Source organism: Heterodontus francisci, chromosome 29, assembly GCF_036365525.1.
Source record: "Heterodontus francisci isolate sHetFra1 chromosome 29, sHetFra1.hap1, whole genome shotgun sequence".
In the NCBI taxonomy this organism is placed as follows: Eukaryota; Metazoa; Chordata; class Chondrichthyes; order Heterodontiformes; family Heterodontidae; genus Heterodontus; species Heterodontus francisci.
Window position 1 is genome coordinate 13,977,319 of NC_090399.1, and position 23,116 is coordinate 14,000,434.

The 23,116-nt window shown below is 44.8% G+C and overlaps 1 protein-coding gene across 3 annotated transcripts; it reads left to right on the forward strand.

Annotated features, from left to right (window-relative positions):
- The first annotated feature begins 1,750 nt into the window (after positions 1 to 1,750).
- LOC137346144 (TNF receptor-associated factor 2-like) lies at positions 1,751 to 22,698 on the forward strand. 3 transcript variants are annotated; one of them, XM_068009470.1, is made up of 9 exons: positions 1,751 to 1,998; positions 8,905 to 9,178; positions 12,086 to 12,164; positions 12,702 to 12,800; positions 13,717 to 13,788; positions 15,047 to 15,400; positions 16,761 to 16,938; positions 17,841 to 17,989; positions 21,364 to 22,698. In XM_068009470.1, the coding sequence occupies exons 2-9, from the start codon at positions 8,940 to 8,942 to the stop codon at positions 21,577 to 21,579; spliced, it is 1,386 nt and encodes a 461-aa protein (XP_067865571.1). In that variant the 5' UTR covers positions 1,751 to 1,998; positions 8,905 to 8,939; the 3' UTR covers positions 21,580 to 22,698. The 3 variants fall into 3 exon arrangements, with proteins under 3 accessions (XP_067865571.1, XP_067865572.1, XP_067865570.1); XM_068009471.1 differs by having other exon boundaries at positions 1,751 to 1,984; XM_068009469.1 differs by lacking the exon at positions 1,751 to 1,998 and adding an exon at positions 3,103 to 3,252.
- The last annotated feature ends 418 nt before the right edge of the window (positions 22,699 to 23,116 follow it).

Below are 23,116 nucleotides of genomic sequence, written 5' to 3' on the forward strand. Positions count from 1 at the left end.
GTAGCCTTGCATTTTGTCCCCTTCATTGTCCATGCAATTCCCTTTTGAAATCCATGATTGAATCTGTTTCCACCACACTTTCAGACACTGCATTCCAGATCGTAACCACTCATTGCATAAAAAGAAGTTTTCACTCATGTTGCCATTGATTCTTTTGCCAATCTTTAAATCGGTGTCCTCTGGTTCTTGGCCCTATGCCAATGGGAACAGTTTCTCTCTATACGAACACAATAGATTAATACCTTGAATGGGCGGGTTGTCTTATGAGGAAAGGTTGGACAGGCGAGGCTTGTATTCGCTGGAGTTCAGAAGAGTAAGAAGGGACTTGATTGAAACATATAAGATCCTGAGGGGTCTTGACAGGGTGCATGTGGAAAGGATGTTTCCTCTTGTGAGAGAATCTCAAACTCGGGGGCACGGTTTACAAATATGGGGTCGCCCATTTAAGACAGAGATGAGGAGACATTTTTTTTTTCTCAGAGGGTCGTGAGTCTTTGGAACTCTCTTCCTCAAAAGGTGGTGGAAGCAGAGTCTTTGAATATTTTTAATGCAGAGGTAGATAGATTCTTGATAAGCAAGTGGGTGAAAGGTTATTGGGAGTGGGTGGGAATGTGGAGTCGAGGTTACAATCGGATCAGCCGTGATCTTGTTGAATGGTGGAGCAGTCTCGAGGGGCTGATGATGTTCGTATGTACACACAAGGATGGGGGAACCAGAGGTATACACAAGGAGAGACGGAGAACCATAGGTATACACAGGGATAAAGAGAACCAGAGGTGTACACATGGATAGAGAAGGAATCATAGGTAGAAACAGAGGAGACAGTGGTGTGGTGGTACTGTTACTGGACAGAAGCCCAGGTTAATGCCCTGGTGACACATGTTCGAATCCCACCATGGCAGCTGGTGGAATTTAAATGTAATTAACTCATAATGATGCCACAAAACTATCATTGGTTGTTGTAAAAACCCACCTGGTTCACTAATGCCCTTTAAGGAAGGAAATCTGCTGGCCTACATGTAGAGCCACAGCAATGTGGTTGACTATCAAACGACCTAGCAAGGGGCAATTGGGGATGGGCAACAAATGCTGGCCTTGCCAGCGACACCCACATCCCAGGAAAGAATAAAACACTGCAGGGATAGAGAGAGAACCAGAGGGACCGAGTTGGTGGGAAAGGCACAGCTACATTATACAGCAGCATTCCTGCCACTTCATCATCACCAACGCGCTGTAGGACTGAAAGGTTGGCATGAAGGACGGCGGGCTGACCGGTTCCCCAGCTTCGGGAGACCTGCTCCAGTAAATCTGGCTTGCGCTCACCCCTGGGTTTTGCCTAGCCGAGTCCGGCTTGACTCAGCTCCGGATGACTTGTGTTTCAGGGAAGGGAGTGGGCCCCATGAGTCAGCCCCCCGCGAACACACTGGCCACACCGTGCAAAAAAATGGATGCAGTCCAGGGGCAGAGAAGGACATAAAAGGCAGCCAGTGGTCGCGATTATATTTATATAGCCAGAGGCAAAGGAGACAGACAATAATAGACATAGACACAGAGAGGTGGGGAGGGGAAATGACAGGAGACAGGGCGACGTCTGTCCTGAACTGCCGAGTTTATTTCAGTCCAAGGTTTGAGGAAGCTGCTGTGATTACATACTTGAAGGATGACATAGATTCTCCAACTCTTAAAGCCCCTCCCCCCCCCCCCCCCCCCGAGCCAGTTACAATGAAATTCCCGTCTCTCTGCCCATTCCCTTCTGGGGTCATTGCAAGAAGAGGAAATGTCGATTGAAGAGTTGTGGGGATTTTTCTTTCTGGCTGGTTCCGAGATTTCCAGACAGGGGAATTCCGAAACACTCACTGATCCGCCCTCTAGTGTCTGGTCAAATGTCAGCTCTTTGTACAAACCCGGGGGGCTGTGGATTACCCCATCTTCGAGTCATGCCACCGAGTCAAGCTCTACTCAACTCTGCACCGCCAGTCATATGGTGAGTGGGCCCGGGTAAGTACCTTACACTCCCTTGCTGAAGGGGCACGTCCCATTTCACCTTGTCCCCCTCTGTGATTTCAGTGTTTCTGTTACTTGGGGGCTGGATTGGAGGCTTGAGAGACAGACAAGGGGAACAAAAGAATAGAGAGCTCCCCCCACCCCGCAACATAAATACACACACAAGACAAAGATATTCAAATAGGGAAAGATCCTGATGGTGGGGAGGGTAAAACGGAGAGACCAAAAAAAACCTGGAGTAGACAGAAAAAGAGGCAGACAAACTCAGGAAATGAGGAAGGAGAAAGAGACTGAGGAGGGCGAGAGAGACCTGGAAGAAAGATTAGAGGGTTAAAGGAGAGATAGAGGCAGGCAGAGGGGAGGTTAAGAGGGGAGTGAGAGGAAACTGGAGGGAGAGGGGCGTTAGACATGGAGGGAGAGAGAGAGAGGAGGCAGAGGGATTGGGAGAGGGAGGGAAAGAGGGGGTAGAGAGAGAACGAGAGGGGCAGCGGGATGGAGAGAGTGACGGAGGGAGGGAGGTACGAATGGGTGAGAGAGAGAGACGAGGAGGAAGAGCGACGGAGATTAAAACAGTGACAGGGAGAAAAAACGAGGCAACACCACTGAGGGGTGAAAGGGACTTGGGGTGATTGAGACTAAAGGGGGAAATATTGATAGGGGGGAGGGAGAGACTCAGCGAAAGAGAGGGATACTTTGAAGGAGCTAGTGAGAGAGAGAGAGTCCAAGAGAAAGAGAAGAGACAATGTAGCAGAGCGAGAGAGAGAGACTGAAGCAGTGGTGCAACAGAGAGACTTGGGAGAGGACCAAACATCAGGAGAGATGCGACAACTGGGGAGGGGGCACCTGCCTGTACTATTCAACATGGGAATGTGATGCAGGAGCAACCGGTCATCCAGAAACATGGGAAGACTGACATGTGTGTGAAACAGAGAGGGCGAGAAGACAGTCAGAAAGCTAGCCTCTATGTCCATGTATCAACTCCCCCGTACTGACTGACTGATGCCCACGATTGGCTGTCAAAACTCCGAAAGTGAAGCGGATTTCAAGGGGATTTATACACTCACTAACACACATGTATAAAAGTTCCAGAGGAAGTAAAAGAGAAACAAGTTGAAAACCCCACACCCAGCCGAAACTGGAATTTCCAAACCGCTCTGTACATAATAAAGGCATAACAGATTCATTACAGTTCCTTTCCTGAGACCCTGCAGGGCACAAACATATCAGGTGGCGCTTCGACAGCACAGGGTGAGTAACAACATTATGCTGTACGCAGAGAAATTAATGTAGTCACGACTTGGTGTAAGAACGTTCCTGTTACGAAGCTATGTATGTATTTTTCAAACGTGATGTTAAACGTGTTAGGCGCAATTTGAATGTGAAATCAGTTCAAATTGTCCCTGAAAGTTTCTCAGGACATGAATGTCGAGTAGCCTCTCTCTCCTGCCTCAGCCTCCCTATCCCTTGGCTTCTCCCACCCCCCACTCTTGATTTGTCTCCGTCTCTGACTCCCTTTCTTGAAGCTGTCAACCTTTCTGCCTTGTTTCCCATGTTAACAATGAAGAGGAGAGAAATGTCATTGGTTCAAGGTCGGGAGGCTCAGAGAATTCTACGGAGCCAGCCGCAAGATGGGAGATGGGGAAAAGGAGCAAGGCAGGGACTGTGCAGTAATGGTCCATAGACCAAGTGTCGGTCAATGTGATACATGATGATCAGAGGGGCAAGTGATGATCGATGTGATACATGATGATCAGTGGGGCAAGTGATGATCGATGTGATACATGATGATCAGTGGGGCAAGTGATGATCGATGTGATACATGATGATCAGAGGGGCAAGTGATGATCGATGTGATACATGATGATCAGAGGGGCAAGTGATGATCGATGTGATACATGATGATCAGAGGGGCAAGTGTTGGTCAATGTGATACATGATGATCAGAGGGGCAAGTGATGATCGATGTGATACATGATGATCAGAGGGGCAAGTGATGATCGATGTGATACATGATGATCAGAGGGGCAAGTGTTGGTCAATGTGATACATGATGATCAGAGGGGCAAGTGATGATCGATGTGATACATAATGATCAGTGGGGCAAGTGATGATCGATGTGATACATGATGATCAGAGGGGCAAGTGATGATCGATGTGATACATGATGATCAGAGGGGCAAGTGTTGGTCAATGTGATACATGATGATCAGAGGGGCAAGTGATGATCGATGTGATACATAATGATCAGTGGGGCAAGTGATGATCAATGGAGCAAGTGATGATCAATGGGACAAGGGGTGATCAATGGAGCAAGTGATGATCAATGGGACAAGGGGTGATCAATGGAGCAAGTGATGATCAATGGGACAAGGGGTGATCAATGGAACAAGTGATGATCCAAGTGACAAGTGATGATCCAAGTGACAAGTGATGATCTATGTGACAAGTGATGGTTAATGGTACAAGTGATGATCCAAGTGACAAGTGATGGTCAATGGAACAAGTGATGATCCAAGTGACAAGTGATGGTTAATGGTACAAGTGATGATCCAAGTGACAAGTGATGGTTAATGGTACAAGTGATGATCCAAGTGACAAGTGATGGTCAATGGAACAAGTGATGATCCAAGTGACAAGTGATGGTCAATGGAACAAGTGATGATCTATGTGACAAGTGATGGTCAATGGAACAAGTGATGATCCAAGTGACAAGTGATGGTCAATGGAACAAGTGATGATCCAAGTGACAAGTGATGGTTAATGGTACAAGTGATGATCCAAGTGACAAGTGATGGTCAATGGAACAAGTGATGATCCAAGTGACAAGTGATGGTCAATGGAACAAGTGATGATCTATGTGACAAGTGATGGTCAATGGAACAAGTGATGATCCAAGTGACAAGTGATGGTCAATGGAACAAGTGATGATCCAAGTGACAAGTGATGGTCAATGGAACAAGTGATGATCCAAGTGACAAGTGATGGTTAATGGTACAAGTGATGATCCATGTGACAAGTGATGGTCAATGGAACAAGTGATGATCCAAGTGACAAGTGATGGTTAATGGTACAAGTGATGATCCATGTGACAAGTGATGGTCAATGGAACAAGTGATGATCCAAGTGACAAGTGATGGTTAATGGTACAAGTGATGATCCAAGTGACAAGTGATGGTCAATGGAACAAGTGATGATCCAAGTGACAAGTGATGGTCAATGGAACAAGTGATGATCTATGTGACAAGTGATGGTCAATGGAACAAGTGATGATCCAAGTGACAAGTGATGGTCAATGGAACAAGTGATGATCCAAGTGACAAGTGATGGTCAATGGAACAAGTGATGATCCAAGTGACAAGTGATGGTCAATGGAACAAGTGATGATCCATGTGACAAGTGATGGTCAATGGAACAAGGGATGATCCATGTGACAAGTGATGGTCAATGGAACAAGTGATGATCCAAGTGACAAGTGATGGTCAATGGAACAAGTGATGATCCATGTGACAAGTGATGGTCAATGGGACAAGTGATGATCCATGTGACAAGTGATGGTCAATGGTACAAGTGATGATCCAAGTGACAAGTGATGGTTAATGGTACAAGTGATGATCCATGTGACAAGTGATGGTCAATGGTACAAGTGATGATCCAAGTGACAAGTGATGGTTAATGGAACAAGTGATGATCCAAGTGACAAGTGATGGTCAATGGAACAAGTGATGGTCAATGGAACAAGTGATGATCTATGTGACAAGTGATGGTCAATGGAACAAGTGATGATCTATGTGACAAGTGATGGTCAATGGAACAAGTGATGATCTATGTGACAAGTGATGGTCAATGGAACAAGTGATGATCCATGTGACAAGTGATGGTTAATGGTACAAGTGATGATCCAAGTGACAAGTGATGGTTAATGGTACAAGTGATGATCCATGTGACAAGTGATGGTCAATGGTACAAGTGATGGTCAAAGGGACAAGTGATGGTTAATGGTACAAGTGATGATCCATGTGACAAGTGATGGTCAATGGAACAAGTGATGATCCAAGTGACAAGTGATGGTTAATGGTACAAGTGATGATCCATGTGACAAGTGATGGTCAATGGAACAAGTGATGATCCAAGTGACAAGTGATGGTTAATGGTACAAGTGATGATCCAAGTGACAAGTGATGGTCAATGGAACAAGTGATGATCCAAGTGACAAGTGATGGTCAATGGAACAAGTGATGATCTATGTGACAAGTGATGGTCAATGGAACAAGTGATGATCCAAGTGACAAGTGATGGTCAATGGAACAAGTGATGATCCAAGTGACAAGTGATGGTCAATGGAACAAGTGATGATCCAAGTGACAAGTGATGGTCAATGGAACAAGTGATGATCCATGTGACAAGTGATGGTCAATGGAACAAGGGATGATCCATGTGACAAGTGATGGTCAATGGAACAAGTGATGATCCAAGTGACAAGTGATGGTCAATGGAACAAGTGATGATCCATGTGACAAGTGATGGTCAATGGGACAAGTGATGATCCATGTGACAAGTGATGGTCAATGGTACAAGTGATGATCCAAGTGACAAGTGATGGTTAATGGTACAAGTGATGATCCATGTGACAAGTGATGGTCAATGGTACAAGTGATGATCCAAGTGACAAGTGATGGTTAATGGAACAAGTGATGATCCAAGTGACAAGTGATGGTCAATGGAACAAGTGATGGTCAATGGAACAAGTGATGATCTATGTGACAAGTGATGGTCAATGGAACAAGTGATGATCTATGTGACAAGTGATGGTCAATGGAACAAGTGATGATCTATGTGACAAGTGATGGTCAATGGAACAAGTGATGATCCATGTGACAAGTGATGGTTAATGGTACAAGTGATGATCCAAGTGACAAGTGATGGTTAATGGTACAAGTGATGATCCATGTGACAAGTGATGGTCAATGGTACAAGTGATGGTCAAAGGGACAAGTGATGGTCAATGGTACAAGTGATGATCCAAGTGACAAGTGATGGTCAATGGTACAAGTGATGGTCAATGGGACAAGTGATGGTCAATGGTACAAGTGATGATCCATGTGACAAGTGATGGTCAATGGAACAAGTGATGATCCAAGTGACAAGTGATGATCCATGTGACAAGTGATGGTCAATGGAACAAGTGATGATCCATGGGACAAGTGATGGTCAATGGTACAAGTGATGATCCATGGGACAAGTGATGATCCATGGGACAAGTGATGGTCAATGGAACAAGTGATGATCCAAGTGACAAGTGATGATCCATGTGACAAGTGATGGTCAATGGAACAAGTGATGATCCATGGGACAAGTGATGGTCAATGGTACAAGTGATGATCCATGGGACAAGTGATGATCCATGGGACAAGTGATGGTCAATGGTACAAGTGATGATCCATGGGACAAGTGATGGTCAATGGTACAAGTGATGATCCATGGGACAAGTGATGGTCAATGGAACAAGTGATGATCCATGTGACAAGTGATGGTCAATGGTACAAGTGATGATCCATGGGACAAGTGATCCATTATCACTGAGATGCCTGCGAGACTTTTGATACAATGTTATGGCCTAGACATCTCAGTTGGCACTCATTCCCAGTAAATGTTTACAATGCCATCTCATTACTCATATGCAAAAAGCAAAATACCACAGATGCTGGAAATCTGAAATTAAACTAGAAAATGCTGGAAATAGCAGGTCGAGCAGCATTTGTGGAGCAAGAAGAGTTAGCATTTAAGATTGTTGATGAAGGTCAGTCAGTGGTTTGAAATCAATTACTCTTTGTCTCTCTCCAAAGATGTTGCCTGACCTGCGGAACATTTCCAGCCATTTAAAAAAAAAATTCATTACACATGTAAATATTAAGATGGATCTCATTGGCTTCTACTCTAATCGATTCCTACTCAGCATCTCAAAACTGTTGCCCTTCTTCTTTCTTGCTCCTACGATCACCACACTTTCAAAACTTTTGTTCTTCATTAACTTCAGCTTCAGTATATCTCATCTTTTCTTCCACTGTTTTGAATCTGGGTACATAAGAACAGGAGGAGGCCATTCAGCCCCTCGAGCCTGTTCTACCTTTCAGTTAGATCGTGGTTGATCTGTATCTTAACTCTATCCATCTGCCTTGGTTCTGTAAACCTTAATGCCCTTGTCTAACAAAAAGCAATCAATTTCAGTTTTGGAATTTTCAATCGACGCCCAGCCTCAACAGCTTTTCTGGGGGAAGAGAGTTCCAGATTTCCTCCAGCTTTTGTGTGAAGAAGCTCCCACTGACATCATTCTTGAATGACCTAGCTTTAAAGTTAAGGTTATGCCCCCTTGTTCTGGACACCTGGCTTGGAAACATCAGAATAATAGAAGTATTAACTGAGAGAACTAATATTAAGTATTTCTACAAAGTAGAAAAAATGAATCCGTACATGTGGGTCACTCACTGAGTACATATAAAAGGCAAAGATCGAATGGAAGAAAATCTAATTCGCACTTGAACATGACTTTTCTGTATCTGGCAAGATCGCAAGAGGGGAAAATGAAAGAGACTGAAACAATCGGAATCAAAACTGAAATTAAAAATAGTTTGTCATCTCAGTCAAATGTTTTGCATGTGGGTGACATTTCCAGTGAAGATGGTACAGGGAGATCATTTTTTGGATTCACGCCCTAAATGTCATGGGACTTTTTTTGAACCTTGTAATGCTGTCCGTCACAGGACAAACCCTTTCATGAAAGATATCACGGTGGGGTGGGGGGGGGGGGGGTGCAATGATGCAGCATGACTTAAATGGGTTTCACTTTGATGAAACGAAAAAGCTGTTATTAACAAGCTCTTTTTACTGTAATTGGTACTTAAGGTTCTTCTTCCAACCACATTGATCAAAGATTTGCCATGAGTTTGTTCGCTCTGAAGCATGCAGATGGGCCCCTGAGCTACAAATCGCCGTGTGAGTGGAAGACACCTCCATCCTTGGATGCCGGCGAAGATGAGGAGAATGGGCATTATGCGACCAGCGCCAACGAGGGATATGACCGCAAGTACTATTGCGGGGCGTGTGAACGTCTGATGAAGGATCCAGTTCAGACAGAATGCGGGCACAGGTTTTGCGAGAGATGTCACAAAGCCCTACTGTAAGTTTCAGCTGTACTCAGATCTACTAATGACCATATTTTCATGGTGAATGAGATAGAATTGTGGCATACATTACCAGTTGAAAGGATCTAGTACAAAAGGGGTGCAAGGAAGAAATTACAGGGTGGAAATTTGTCTCGGTCGGTGACGCAAAATGGCAACATAGGATTTTGTTCTTGGGCGACAGAGTTCCAGATTTCCACTACCCTTTGTGTGAAGAACCGCTTCCTAACACCACCCTAAATGACCTAGTTCTAATTTTACAGTTATGCCTCCTTGTTCTGGACTCTCTCACTAGATCTGTCAGATCAAATCTTTTAATCATCTTAAACACCTCAATTAGATCACCCCTTTAATATTCGGCACTCAAGCAGTGACTCAGTTGATAGCACTCTTGCCTTTGTGTTAGGAGATTGTGTGTTCAAGTCCCACTCTGGAGATTTAAGCATATAATCTGGATTGATATTCCCAGTGTAATATTGAGGGAGTGCTGTCCTATAGAAGGTGCTCTCTGTGTTGGATGTCGGAGATCCCACAACTGCTATTTCAAGTAAGAACAGAGGAGTTCTCCCCCTGGCTAACAATTGCCCCCTCATCACTGCACTGTGATTTGTAGGGGCTTGCTGTTGGACTGTTGGCTGCTGTTTTTCCAACCTTACAACAGAGACTGCACTTTAAGCATGTTGACTTGGCAGCAAAGTACTGTGAGTGAGATCATGTTTTTATAAATGAACATTACTTCTTTCTGCTAAAAAGTTCCTGGCCAGAACTTTTCCAAGATTCCCCAGTACCGGTGGGGCCTTGTTTTCAGTAGATGGAATCATTGCCCACAATTATCCATCCCCTTAATGTCACAGGCGAGAAGTACACCTGCGATATGATGAGGTTTCTACTGTGTACAAGGCCCCATGGGTGTCCACAATCTTGCCCCTTGTGTTTCTCTGGATGTGAATAAATTTTAATAATCCTAATAGCGGAGTATCCCTTGATACAGTCCGTATTCTCATAGATGTGTGGGTAAATGCAGACAGATGACATGGAGCAATTGGACTGCACATCCCATGTTGGCGCGAAATAGGTTTCTTGCAACCATAGATGGGCAGTTGTTCACACTCACCTCCTCTTCTCTCTCTGAAGGAATTAATGCCCTAGTGGCCCATTATTCATGGTGAACCTTGACAGCAAGTGATGCCAGGCTGATTGGCTGAAGGGAAGCATCATAGCTGAGCCGAACCCTGTCCTCACAGGTGCATTTATCAGCAGGAGGCACTAGAGAGCAATCCAGAGCGAGAATGTTGTCTGGTTCCCCCCCCTAGTCCAGGTGCAGAGGCCTAGTCGTTGCACTCATCGTGCCAACTCAATATGGGAACAGCTAACACAGCACGGACTGGCATTTGGGGCCTTCCTTATTAGCCAATCCCTGCACAAGCTGATCCAACAATCGAGATAGCCTGAAGTGAAGCAAGTTCACCTTCACAGAATTCACTTAATAAGAAACAAGAGCAGGAGCCTGCTCCGCCATTCAATATCATGGGTGATCTCCCGCCTCAACTCCACTTAGCTGCTCACTGCCCATGTCCCTTGATTCCCTCTGTGTCCAACATCTATCAATCTCCGTCTTGAATATACTCAATGACTGAGCATCCACAAACCCTCTGGGGTAGAGAATTCCAAAGATTCACAACCTTCTGAATGAAGACATTTCTCCTTACCTCAGTCCTAAATAACCGACCCCTTATCTTGAGATTATGACCCTAATTCTAGACTCTTCAGTTGGAGAAAACAGCCTGTCAGCATCTACCCTGTCAAGTCCTTCAGTATTTCTCAATAATGTGAAGGTACTTGTAGCTTTGGACTGGCTGAAATAAACTACAGTCTCTGTGAAGCTTTTGGGTGGTCTGTTGAATCATGTTAAGGTTTTCAACATCAGCAGAGAGCAGTCTGAACTCTTAAGAACTTTAATGGCATTTGGAGCCCTTTTGCATGTGTTTTCCTATCTGTCGCCTCCTCCAGCCCTACATCCCCCTGAAATATCTGCACTCTTCCAGTTCTGACCTATTCTGCATCCCCGAATTTAATCACTCCACCTTGGTGACCATGCCTCCAGCTGCCTGGGCCATAAGCTCTGGAATTCCCTCCTTCAACATCTCCGCCTTCTTACCCCTCTTTCTTCCTTTAAGATGCTCCTTAAAACCTGCCTCTTTGACCAAGCTTCTGATCACCTGTCTGAAAATCGCCTTTGCTGAATGTCAATTTTTATCTGCTAATGCTCCCTGTGAAGCGCCTTGGGATGTTTCGCTATGTTAAAGGCACTATATAAATGCAAGTTGATGTTGTTTGAGCATTGTGGAGTTAGAGATTAGAGAGTGCTGCGAGCCGACAGTATAACTCTGGTGCAGTGGTTAGCACCGCAGCCTCACAGCTCCAGTGACCCGGGTTCAATTCTGGGTACTGCCTGTGTGGAGTTTGCAAGTTCTCCCTGTGTCTGCGTGGGTTTCCTCCGGGTGCTCCGGTTTCCTCCCACATGCCAAAGACTTGCTGGTTGATAGGTTAATTGGCCATTTTAAATTGTCCCTAGTATAGGTAGGTGGTAGGGAAATATAGGAACAGGTGGGGATGTGGTAGGAATATGGAATTAGTGTAGGATTAGTATAACATGGTGTGGTTGATGGTCGGCACAGACTCGGTGGGCCGAAGGGCCTGTTTCAGTGCTGTATCTCTAAACTAAACTAAACTAAACTCCAAAATTCCAGCGCTCCAAATGTACCGATATTAAGCTACTGTATCAGTACTATCATCGACACACAGGCTGGTATCTGGGTGGTGTCTGAGAAATACTGTATATATGTTATTGTGTTTAAATGAATCCCTCTAATTAAAATGTTTTTACCCTTTTTTGCCAACAGGAAAGAATCTCTGACATGCCCGTCCTGCTTGAAAGATAATGAAATAGTTGCGAATGGTTCAGTGGCCTCGTTAGAGAAAGTAAGCATTCATGTTCTGTTTGAGATCAAGAGACATCATTGAAACATTTCAATTAGGCGACGACTGGAAATTAGGAAAACATTCGCAATGGGAGGTTTTGAACCAGTGTCCTATTTAAAAGTAACTTCTTCACTTAATCAACTCCACAAAATTCTTTACCTAATCGATTTTTTAACCAATGGTACAAACAGAAGACATTACAAAGACAATTTATTTTTTATCCAACTCGGGCATTGTATATCACTCAATGTAAGTTGCATTGCCTGTGCATTATCAGCCCACTGGAAAGCATGACTCGTGGATCTTCAGGATTCATCTTTCAAAGTGTACCTCTCAAGAAAGTTTACTTAACGAAAAACATTAAGAGAATATTAAAAATAATCTGACTTTAGCAGTCAAAATGTTCATGATTCCTGGATACCACTGATGTAACATCCCCTTGTTATCTAATCCGACGTAAATCAGACTGATGACATTTATGATGAATGAAGTCAGTGTTTATTTTTTATTGATTATGGCCTTCTCTGTGTATTACAGTGTTTTAAAGACAGGGCGATCAGGAAAGAGATTCTAAACCTTCAAGTATTCTGTCAAAACCAGGGCTGTACGTGGACTGGTCCCCTGAGAGAACTGGAGGTAAATCACAATGATAAAGCATCGTGATATCTTGTCTTCACTGCAAGTATCTGCATAATGATCAAAGATGCATACTTAATTTTTTTTATTCTTTCATGGGATTTGTTGCCCATCTCTAATTGCCCTTGAGAAGGTGGTGGTGAGCTTTTGTTGTCATGCACAGAGTTCAGATACACCTCCTTCCCGCCACACCTACCCGCCCTCCCCCCTCCCGCAAAAGATCACACTTGATTCAGTGTTAATTGAGAATGACCCTGACCTCAATGATTTATTTTCGTGGGCGACTCCCCTTCAAAACAAGTAAAGTGCGATGTAGTGCGAGATTGATCGGAGAAATACGAATTGTTTTTGGAAAGAGCTCTGTTGATATTCGGTTGCGACGTATTATAACAATCGTTAGTGCGGACATAACTACAGCTCACTTAGGAAGATGAACCTGCTTCCCTCGAAAAGTGGGACTGGGCAATACAAATCAAGAAAGTTCCCAAGTTCGATTCTCAGTCTGTGCTGAGTTAGCTGAGCTCAGCCAGATTGGTACTATGGCTCCGACAGTTGGTTCCTTGACTTGGGCTGAGAGGGGAGAGGGTGAAATCGGTCGCAGTTCCTTCTGCTAATCACTGTCCAAGTATCCCTTCTGGAATTCGTGTGTCTGTAGTGCATGAACATTGGGTGAGGCCAGGGTTTGAATTTAGCTGTGATGCCTCTCGCAGTGAAATAGCCCAATGGCAATCAATTGTCTGGACTTTCACGTGACGAGCGACTTCTCAGGCAAGGTTGCTGTGGCCACGGCTCCATACTCAGCAAGGAGTCAACACTTTCAAGAGAGGGGTTGGGGAAATAAACATCATTTGCTTTGACCTGCTATCCTTTATTGTAATTTCAATTAGTCATTGTAAGTTTGTTCTTGACTTTCCAGGAAAAGCACAAAAGCACTTGCGAGCAAAAGCTGCTGAAATGCCCCTTTAGTATCGTCGGCTGCACAGAGATGGTGAGTGTCGAACCGTGCAAGGAGAGGAGGGGCTGAGTTTTAGTGCACATGAAATGGATATAATAAGAAAGAAAGAACTTGCATTTATATAGCACCTTTCATGACCTCAAGATGTCCCAAAGCACTTCACAATCAATGAAGTACTTTTTTGAAGTGTAGTCACTGGTGTATTATAGGAAACACAGCAGCCCATTTGCACACACAAAGCTCCCACAAACAGCAATGTGACAGTGACCAGATAATTTAATTTTATTTCAGTAATGTTGGTTGAGGAATAAAGATTGGTCAGGACACTGGGGATAACTCCCCTACTCTTCCTTGAAATAGTGCCATGGGTTTTGTTACGTCCACATGACAGGGCAGTCAGGGCCACAGGGTTTAATGTGTCCTCCGAGAGATGGCACCTCCGATAGTGCAGAATTCCCTCACTACTGGCACTGGGAGTATCAGCCTAAATTTTATGCTGAAGCCTCTGGAGTGGGGACTCAAAAAAACTCAAAATCTTTGTCCTCATCTACTAATCCCTCCATAGCCTGGCATGTAACTTGCTGCAGCTCTGCATCCTAGTTTGCGCCCTCTGCTCTTTTAACTCTAGTCTAGTGTCCACTCCGAAATCGCTGTATAAATTTCAGCCCATCGTGACCCATTCTCTTCCTCAATCCCTTTTTGTCACTTTATCGCTCCTCAGCTTCAAAAACCAGTGACTGCTACTTTAATCACCTCCCTAACTCCGGCCTAACTCCTGCTTATTATATGTTCCTCCTCCCCCCCTCCCCCCCCCCCACATGAAGCTGCTTATGTTACAGGTGCTTATATGAACACAAGTTGCTGCTGTTGAAAACAGAGAGTCGGGGTTACGGGTAGTTACTCAGACTGGCAAAGGGTGGGAAGTGGCGTTTCACAGGGATCGGTGCTGGCACCACTGTTGTTCACCATTTATATTTGGTGGGAGGAGGCTCATGTGCAGCATAAACACCAGCACGAACCAGCTGGGAAAAATGGCCTGTCTTTGTGCTGCGCGCTCTGTGTAATCAGGAATCGGAAGTACAATTGCAAAATTTGCGGGCAACACCCTTAACGCTGAGCCGCAATCCAACTGGCAAATTGGCGAAATGGGCTGAATGGCCGTCTCCTGTTCCTGTGCTTAACTGACTGCTGTATGTTTCCTTGACTGGCCGTTTCCTGTCAGAACACGGACAAATCCTTCCCAAACCGCAATGAGCTGCTTAATGAGCTGCTGCCGATCGTGTCTTTGCAGATTTCCAGCCACAAGGTCCAGGAACATAATCAGGCCTGCATTCGGCAGCATCTGGACTGCATGCTCCGCAGCCTACAGGGATTTATGAAACAGGCCAGTGTATCGAGTGAATGCCCCAGCTTGGTGGAAATGATCGAGAAGCACAAGGAGAAGGATGTGGAGTTCAACAGGGAGACAAGGGGCAAGGAGTTTCAGCAAGTCAAGATACTAGAGGGGCTAAAAGTGAAAGTACAGACTTTTGAAAACATTGTCACTGTATTGAACCGCGAAGTGGAAGACACGTCAAATACCGTGTTAACACAAGGGAAATTGCTGAAGGACCAAGAGGCAGTGACTGCACAGCTAAAAAACAAGGTAAACATTTATTAAGGTACCAATTTATACCTTATTGGTGAATTGCCTGTATAACTACAGTCCTCCCATTTGTTGTATGTCAACAGTTTTGGTTTGGGAGGCCACCTCATCCCAGTGGCTCTTCATATATAAGGCTAGTTACTGAGTTGTTGGAAGGCTATTAGACTGTGAAGAGCATCACAGCTGAGCCTGATTCAGTTCTCATTTGAAAATCCACACAAGTGGACCTTTTGGTATCAAAGAATGATACGGCACAGAAGGAGGCCATTCGGCCCATGGAGGCCTTGCCAGCTCTTTGAAAGAGCTATCCAAATTAGTCCACTACCCACCCCACCACCCACCCCCCTGCCCCCGCCCCCCTTGCCCTTAGCATTTTTTTCCTTTTTATGTATTTATCCAAATCCTTTTTTAAAGTTATTGTTGAAACTGCTTCCACCACCCTTTTAGGTAGTGCACACCAGATCATCACAACTCGCTGTGCAATTTTTAAAATCCTCATCTCACCTCTGGTTCTTATGCCAATTACTTTACATCTGTGCCCTCTGGTTACCGACCCTTCTGCCACTGGAAACAGTCACTGGATAGTGATCAGAAATGGGAACCCTGGCTGCACATTAACCATTTGGACTCGGGAATCAGTCATGCAATTTCGAAATTTACGGATGACACCAAACAGGGGGTTGGGATGCGGGGGAAGTTAATACCGGGGAGGACTGCAAGAAAACACAAGAACACAGTAAAAAATGTGCAGAATTGGTGCGCAAATGGCAAATGAGCTTCAATATAGCTAAACGTGATGTGGTGCATTTTGGTAGGAGGAGTAAGGAGGCTACCTAATCCTTGGAAAGTAAGAGTCTAAATGGGGTAGAGGAACCAAGAGTCCTGGGGTTACAGATACACAAGTTTAAAAAGGCCATGAAAATGCAAACAAAGCACAGGTTCTAGAGGGACAGAATTGAAAAGCAGGAAGGTTTATTTAAACTTGTGTCGGACCCTGGTTACACCATACTTGGAGTACTGCGAACAGTTCTGGTCTCCATATTATAAAAAGGACACTGGGAAATAGCCTGTTTCTATGCCATAAGTTCCCCACCCACCTTCCTAGCCCCAAGGGTACTGAGGGAGAATGTATAACCACACTGCTGCCCTGGTCGATATCAGTTTCTTCACCAATCGACCACAATAGAATCTGAAACCTTTGCGTTCTGTTTGACTCAGTAAAACACTGGGTGGAGTGCATGAACCACTGAGGAGGGTTTTGTTTTGTTGTTGATACAATACCAGCAAATGAGGACCCTGTTGTTAATTGGCTGTGATGGCAAGCTTCAGGTTTTTTACTATTTTAAAATAATTTTACCAGATACGGCAGCACGAAAAATCACTTTGCCTTAAGGACTTAGTGATAGCTGACCTTCAGCTTCGTCTCGACGCCCTGGAACACACCTCGTACGATGGCACGTTAGTCTGGGCAATCTCTGATTTCACCCGCAAGATGCAAGATGCCATTGACGGACGGGTTCCCTCAATTCTCTCCCCACGTAAGACTTTATTACTAATTCACTAACCGATGTAAGTGTTCTGAAGTGATTTATGACTTTAAACCCTTCATATCTGCGACCTAATGCCATATACCCACCTTTGCCCCATATCCCTTGATACTTTTGGTTGACAAAAATCTATCAATCTCATATTGAAAAAAAATAACTGATCTCCCATCAATTGCCTTTTGCAGTAGAGGGTTCCAAATTGAGGCTCCGACTGCCCTCTCAGCTGGACTTAGATCCCACGGCTGTTATTTCAAAGGTGAGCCTGGGAGTTCTCCCTGGTGTCCTGGCCAATATTTATTCCTCAACCAATATCACTTAAAAAAAACATAATCTGGTATTTATCACATTGCTGTGTGCAGATTTGCTGCCGCACTTTCTACATTCTAACAGTGAGTACACTTCAGAAGTGTAGTCACTGCTTTAATGTAATCTATATTTACTTAAAGTTCCAGAGTTAGGAGGCACTTGAACGTGACTGAAATCTCTGCAGCTGACGTTAAACGAACTGAAGGAGTTTTGGCTGTAAAGCGCTTTCGAACATCTTGAGGTCGAGAGAGCAGCCATATCAGTGCAACACTTTCTTTGATCGAATTGAATAAGGGAACGGGCTCGAGGGGCTGAATGGGCTACTCCTGTTGCTATGTTCTTTTACCTGGAATTTCTTAGCATCCTTCCTCTTGCAATCACCAAACTTTGACTTCTCTCCAACTCTTTTCAACCGGACAGTGTTCTGTACTGTGAGACTTTCATTTGGTTTCTTAATGTAAATAAAAAGGTCAAAATTAAATAATGATTCAATTAGGCGAAAGCTAAAAGCTGAATTTCTGTGTGACAGTGTTTACGAGTGTAATCCTGCACAGAATATTTATCACTCATCTTTCTCTCTCTTGCAGCGTTCTTCACGTCTCACTGTGGATACATGCTTTGCCTGAGGCTCTATTTGAATGGAGATGGAGTGGGAGCAAATACTCATCTCTCACTCTTCCTGGTCGTAATGAAGGGAAAATACGATGCTATTTTAGAGTGGCCATTCAGCAAGAAGGTAATTAAACTTCGCAATACAATGGGGAACGAATGGAGGGTTGACCTGATAGAGGTGTCCTTGATTATGGAAGGGTTTGAGAAGGGTAGACATAGAGAAAATGTTTCCACTAGTGGGGAGGTGGGTGGGGGACAGGGAGACCAGAACTAGGGGCCATAAATATCAGATAGTCACTAATAAATCCATAAGAAACTTCCTTACTTCCTTGGAGTGGTTGGACGGAGGAAATTGCTACCACATGGAATAGTTGAGGCGAATAGCATTTTCGGGGAAGCTAGATAAGCACAGGAGGGAGAAAGGATTAGAAGGATATGCTGATAGGGTGAGATGAAGTAAGGTCGAAGGAGGTTCATGTGGAGCATGGACACTGGCGTGGATTTGAGGTGAATAGCCTCTTTCTGTGATATAAATACTATGCAATTCTATGTGTACGCAATGCACTGAACTAAATATTCAAAGAGGTGTTAAATAGAAATAAAAATAAAAATCCCTAAGTGCCCACTGTTGATTCAATGGGTGAAGGCTTGCGGTACAGAGCCATGCAGACCAGGAACGGATCCAGGTTTCTGAAGCAGTTAACCGTCTCACTGGGGTAGAGTTGGTTCTTAGGTGCCAGTCACTCTCCAATACTTTGTCCAAGCAGCCATGCAACCGTCAGCAGTGAGTGTACACAAGCTATCAAACTGTGGAGGTAGCATAGCCAGGCCACTCATGCCCAGTATCCGCATATCCTCACTTTCTGACCTGGGTCACTGATTAGCAATGACCAGGTGGCTTCTCGTCCAAAACTCTGCTTCCTGTATCCTAACTTATACCATGTCCTGCTCATTCATCACCCCTGTGCTCGTTGACCCACATTGGCTCCTGGCCCAGCAACGGGTCAATTAAAAAATTTGCATCCTTGCTTCCATGGCCTCGCACCCGGCCCTATCTCTGTAACCTCCTCCAGCCCTCAACCCTCCGAGATGTATGTGCGGCTCCAATTCTGGCCTCCTGCGCATCCACGATTTTTAATCCCTTTCCCTTAGGCAGTCCCTCAGCATCGAGGATGACTTGCTTTCACTCTGGATAGATTTGTTCTGAGATGGCCGATCAGTCCAATGCATGATCTGCAAACTCTGCCAATGTGAGGGGCAGGTGGTGCTTGAAGGATCAGGTAGATGAGTCGTTTGGAGGTTTGTGTGCTCCCGCTGATACCTCAACTTCGCCTCCACATGTTCCCCGACAAAGTCCCTCGAGGTTTACGATGCCTTCCCAAATGAGCTTTCTCCATCTAGGATGGTCATGAGCCAAGGGCTCCCATGAGTCGACGGGGATGTTTGATCTCTTCAGGGAGGCTTTGAGGACGTCACTAAAGCGTTTCTGCTGTCCTCCTGGGAGCCTCCTGCCATGACTAAGTTCTGAGTAGAACAGCTGCTCTGGGAGTTTGGTGTCAGGCATGCGAAGGCCATGCCCCACCCAGTGGAGCTGGTTTTGGGTAATTAACGCCCCGGAGCTGGGCAGGTTGGGGTTGGCTTGGGAGAGGACACGGCTGCTGGACTGCCTTCTTGCTACCGGATTTGAAGGATCTTGTGGAGGCACCTCTGGCAGTGCTTTGAGGTTTTCTAGGTCTCCGAAGAATACAGGAGCGTAGGGATCACTGTTGCCCGGTAAACCAAGATCTTAGTCTCTGGTTTGAGATCCTGATCCTCAAATATTCACTTCCTCAGTCGGCAAAGGCTGAGCTAGCACATTGGAGGCGTTAATGAACCTCATCATCCACCAAGAGGAGGCTCCCAAGATATGGAAAATGTTCCACATTTTTTTAGGATCTTGCCATTGATCTTGATTGACAGGGGGCGGTGTTGTGCTGTGAGACAACGTTGGAAGAGGACCTTCATTTTCTAAGTGTTTAGGGAAAGACTCATTTTCTTATAAGCTTCAGAGAAGGAGTCGACTGTGGTCTGGAGCTCAGTTTTGGAGTGAGGGCACATGCAAGTGTCATCAGCATACAGAAGCTCAACGACTGAGTTTGGAGTGGCTTTGGTTTTGGATTGAAGGTGGCACAGGTTGAACAGTTTCCCATCTGTTCTTGTGGATTATCTCCACGCCTGCGGGTAGTTTGCTGGAGGTGAGGTGTAGCATTGCAGCGAGGAATTCTCAGCCGTACCTTCAGCTGCTGAGGCCCTAAGCTTTGAAATTCCCTCTCTCTCCTCCTTTAAGACGGTCCTTAAAACCTATCTCCTTGACCAAGCTTTTGGTCACCTGTCCAGGTACCTCCTTATGTGGCTCGGTATCAAACCCTGCTCGATAATGCTTCTGTGAAGTGCCTTGGGACGTTTTACTATGTTAAGGGCATTATATAAATACAGGTTGTTACTGCTCTTATCCTTTCTGTTCTTCCTTGCCCGGGTGCAGAGTTAATAGAAGCACCACCCACTGCCAGACTGGCTGATATTGGCTAATTTGCCATAGACTAGAGCTCAAACCTATGCTCTGGCAGGACACCTTGCCTTGGCTCAGAGGTAATGCCACCACCTTAGAGCCTTCACGGAACAGGATCAAGCTCATCTGTGATGTCCTTTTGAGGTTGAATGATCTGTTGGCACTCCTTGGAGCTGAGTTTTCTGTTCCTGCATCTCAGCTCATTGGATCGGCCGGGAGCATGGAATGAAGGAAAATTGGGTGAGGAGGAGCGCACGTCCCTGACACATTCCACTCCTTTCCCTCTGTATTCGCTGCACCTGGGCCGTCCAACAACCCCAAGCACGGGTCGGGAAAATCCGCCCACCTCCCTCCGCACATAAACACGCCATGAGGAATTGTCACTTGGCTGAGGCATTGGAATGCCCAGCTGGAAGTCAAGGCTTTCAGGGAAGGAGAGGAGAACAGCGATATTACATGAACTTTTACTGTGCACAAACAGGCAATTCGGCCCAACAGGACATTTAAACGGTGAAGGGTTCTCATGGAGTTAATCAGGAAAGGCTATTTCCTCTGACTGGGGAGTCAGTACTGTGGGAGGGGAGAGGGTCATCAATTTGAAAGGATCAACTCAACAGTGAGGAATGAGGTTCAGAGAAATATGTTTGCATAGTGTTTACAGTGCAGAAACAGGTCATTCAACCCAACTGCTCTGTGCTGTGTTTATGCTCTGCACGAGCCTCCAGCCACCTTACTTCACCCCACCCTATCCTTCCATTCCTTTCTCCCTCTGTGTTTAATGCATCAGTTATTCACCTCAACTGCTCCATGCGGTAGCGAGTTCCACATTCTAACCACTCTCTGGGTAGCAACACCTGAAAAAGAAAAATCTAGGCATTTTCAAAATGAGAACAGAACTCAAAAAGCAAAAGGGAGCAAAAAGAGTGAACTGTTTTCTTCTTTAACTCCAGGTAACCTTTAAACTGTTGGATCAGAGTGAGAGACACCAACAAGTGGTATCAGCCTTCAAACCAGACGTGAACTCTGCCTCCTTCCGAAGACCTGTCCATTCTATGAACGTTGCCAGCGGCTGCCCAGAGTTCTTCTCCCTCGCCCAGCTCCGCGCCAACTGGCACAGCTATGTTACCGATGACGTCATGTTCATAAAAGCCATCGTGGACCCTTAAAGGGACTTGTGGCTGGTTTCCATGGTGACAGCTTGCCGGTCAGCCTCTCTACTTAACGCAGGCAACATCGGGCATTGCAGTTTTACGCTTCCTTTTAGCCACTTGGTCATGATGCCAACTATTGTCCAGCTGCGGTCATCTTTAGTACGTGAGAAGCATACAGGAGAAGCATGAGTAACAGTGACCCTCTGCCGACCTGGCTCCAATGCATCTTTTTCTTTGAAATCTTAGAACTCTTGATTACACTCAGATTACGGATTTTAACTATTTTATTTTGTCAATATATAAGCTTCAGTATTAGAAATATGTATATATATTTTTTTACAATGTAAATGATAATTGAACTTTTTTATAGATAGGGGCGAGATGGCAATAAATACCTGTTGGGTTGAATGACCTGTTTCTGTGCTATAATTTCCATGTAATGCTATTATTTAGTCCCTCAGAGCCAAGAACATGAACATATTCAGACTCTGCTCCACTCAGTCCCTTTATGGCTCACACAATTCGAGGGAAACAGACACCCAGCGCAGGTCACAGTGGGTGTGGTGGCATAGCGGTTATGTTATTGGACGAGTAATCCAATAGGCCTGGTCTAATAATCCAGCGGGCTGATCAGGGGATGATGATCTTCAGTACCTGATTGGTGGCTCCCTACAGACCTGGCTCTGATGGGTTTATTTTAAATTGGGCTGAGCTGAAGAACTGCAAAGGCAAAAAGACAAACGCCCTCCACCTCGCAAAGAAAGGGCAAGTTGTGAATGGGATGAGTTACCATTGTGTCAGCCAATGAGTTGGAGGCACTTGTTTTAATTTACAGAGTCTCTGAACTAACGACTGAAACTACAGCACACAGTATAATTTCACCAGCGGCAGTTCATTAGATAATACAAATGATGCACATAAAATTTACTGCAATGTAATCTCCAGACGAGATTGACAGAAGAATTACCCATTGTGGCTGGGACTACTAGAGTCATTATATGGCAGCTGTGTTTTTTTTAATTTAACAAATTATCACATTGCTTTGATGTTGACTAAAGATTCCAATTTTTACACAATTAAAACACTAAAGTTGTTATTTAATCCTGAAGAATTGTATTTTTGATATTCAAATCCTTAATAAATGCTTAATCAACATTACACAAACAAAATATCTGGTCATTATCACGTTGCTGTGTGTGGGAGCTTGCTGTGCACAAATAGGCTGCCGCATTTCCTACATTACAAGTTACTACCCCTCAAAAGTCATTGGCTGTAAAGTGCTTTGGGACTTGCTATGGTCATGAAAGGTGCTATAGTAATGCAAGTTCTCTCTTTCTGAAAGGATCATACACTCAGTTAATGGGCATGATAAGTGGAGGCATTGAGTACAAAAGACTGGAAGATAAGCTAAACATATAAAACACTAGTTTGCTCCCAGCTGAAGGGTTATGTCCAATTCTGGGCACCACACTTGAGGAGGGACATGAATACTTTGGACACAAGATAGAAGGGATTTATTAGATAGACTGGAGAGGCTGGGGCTGTGCTTAGA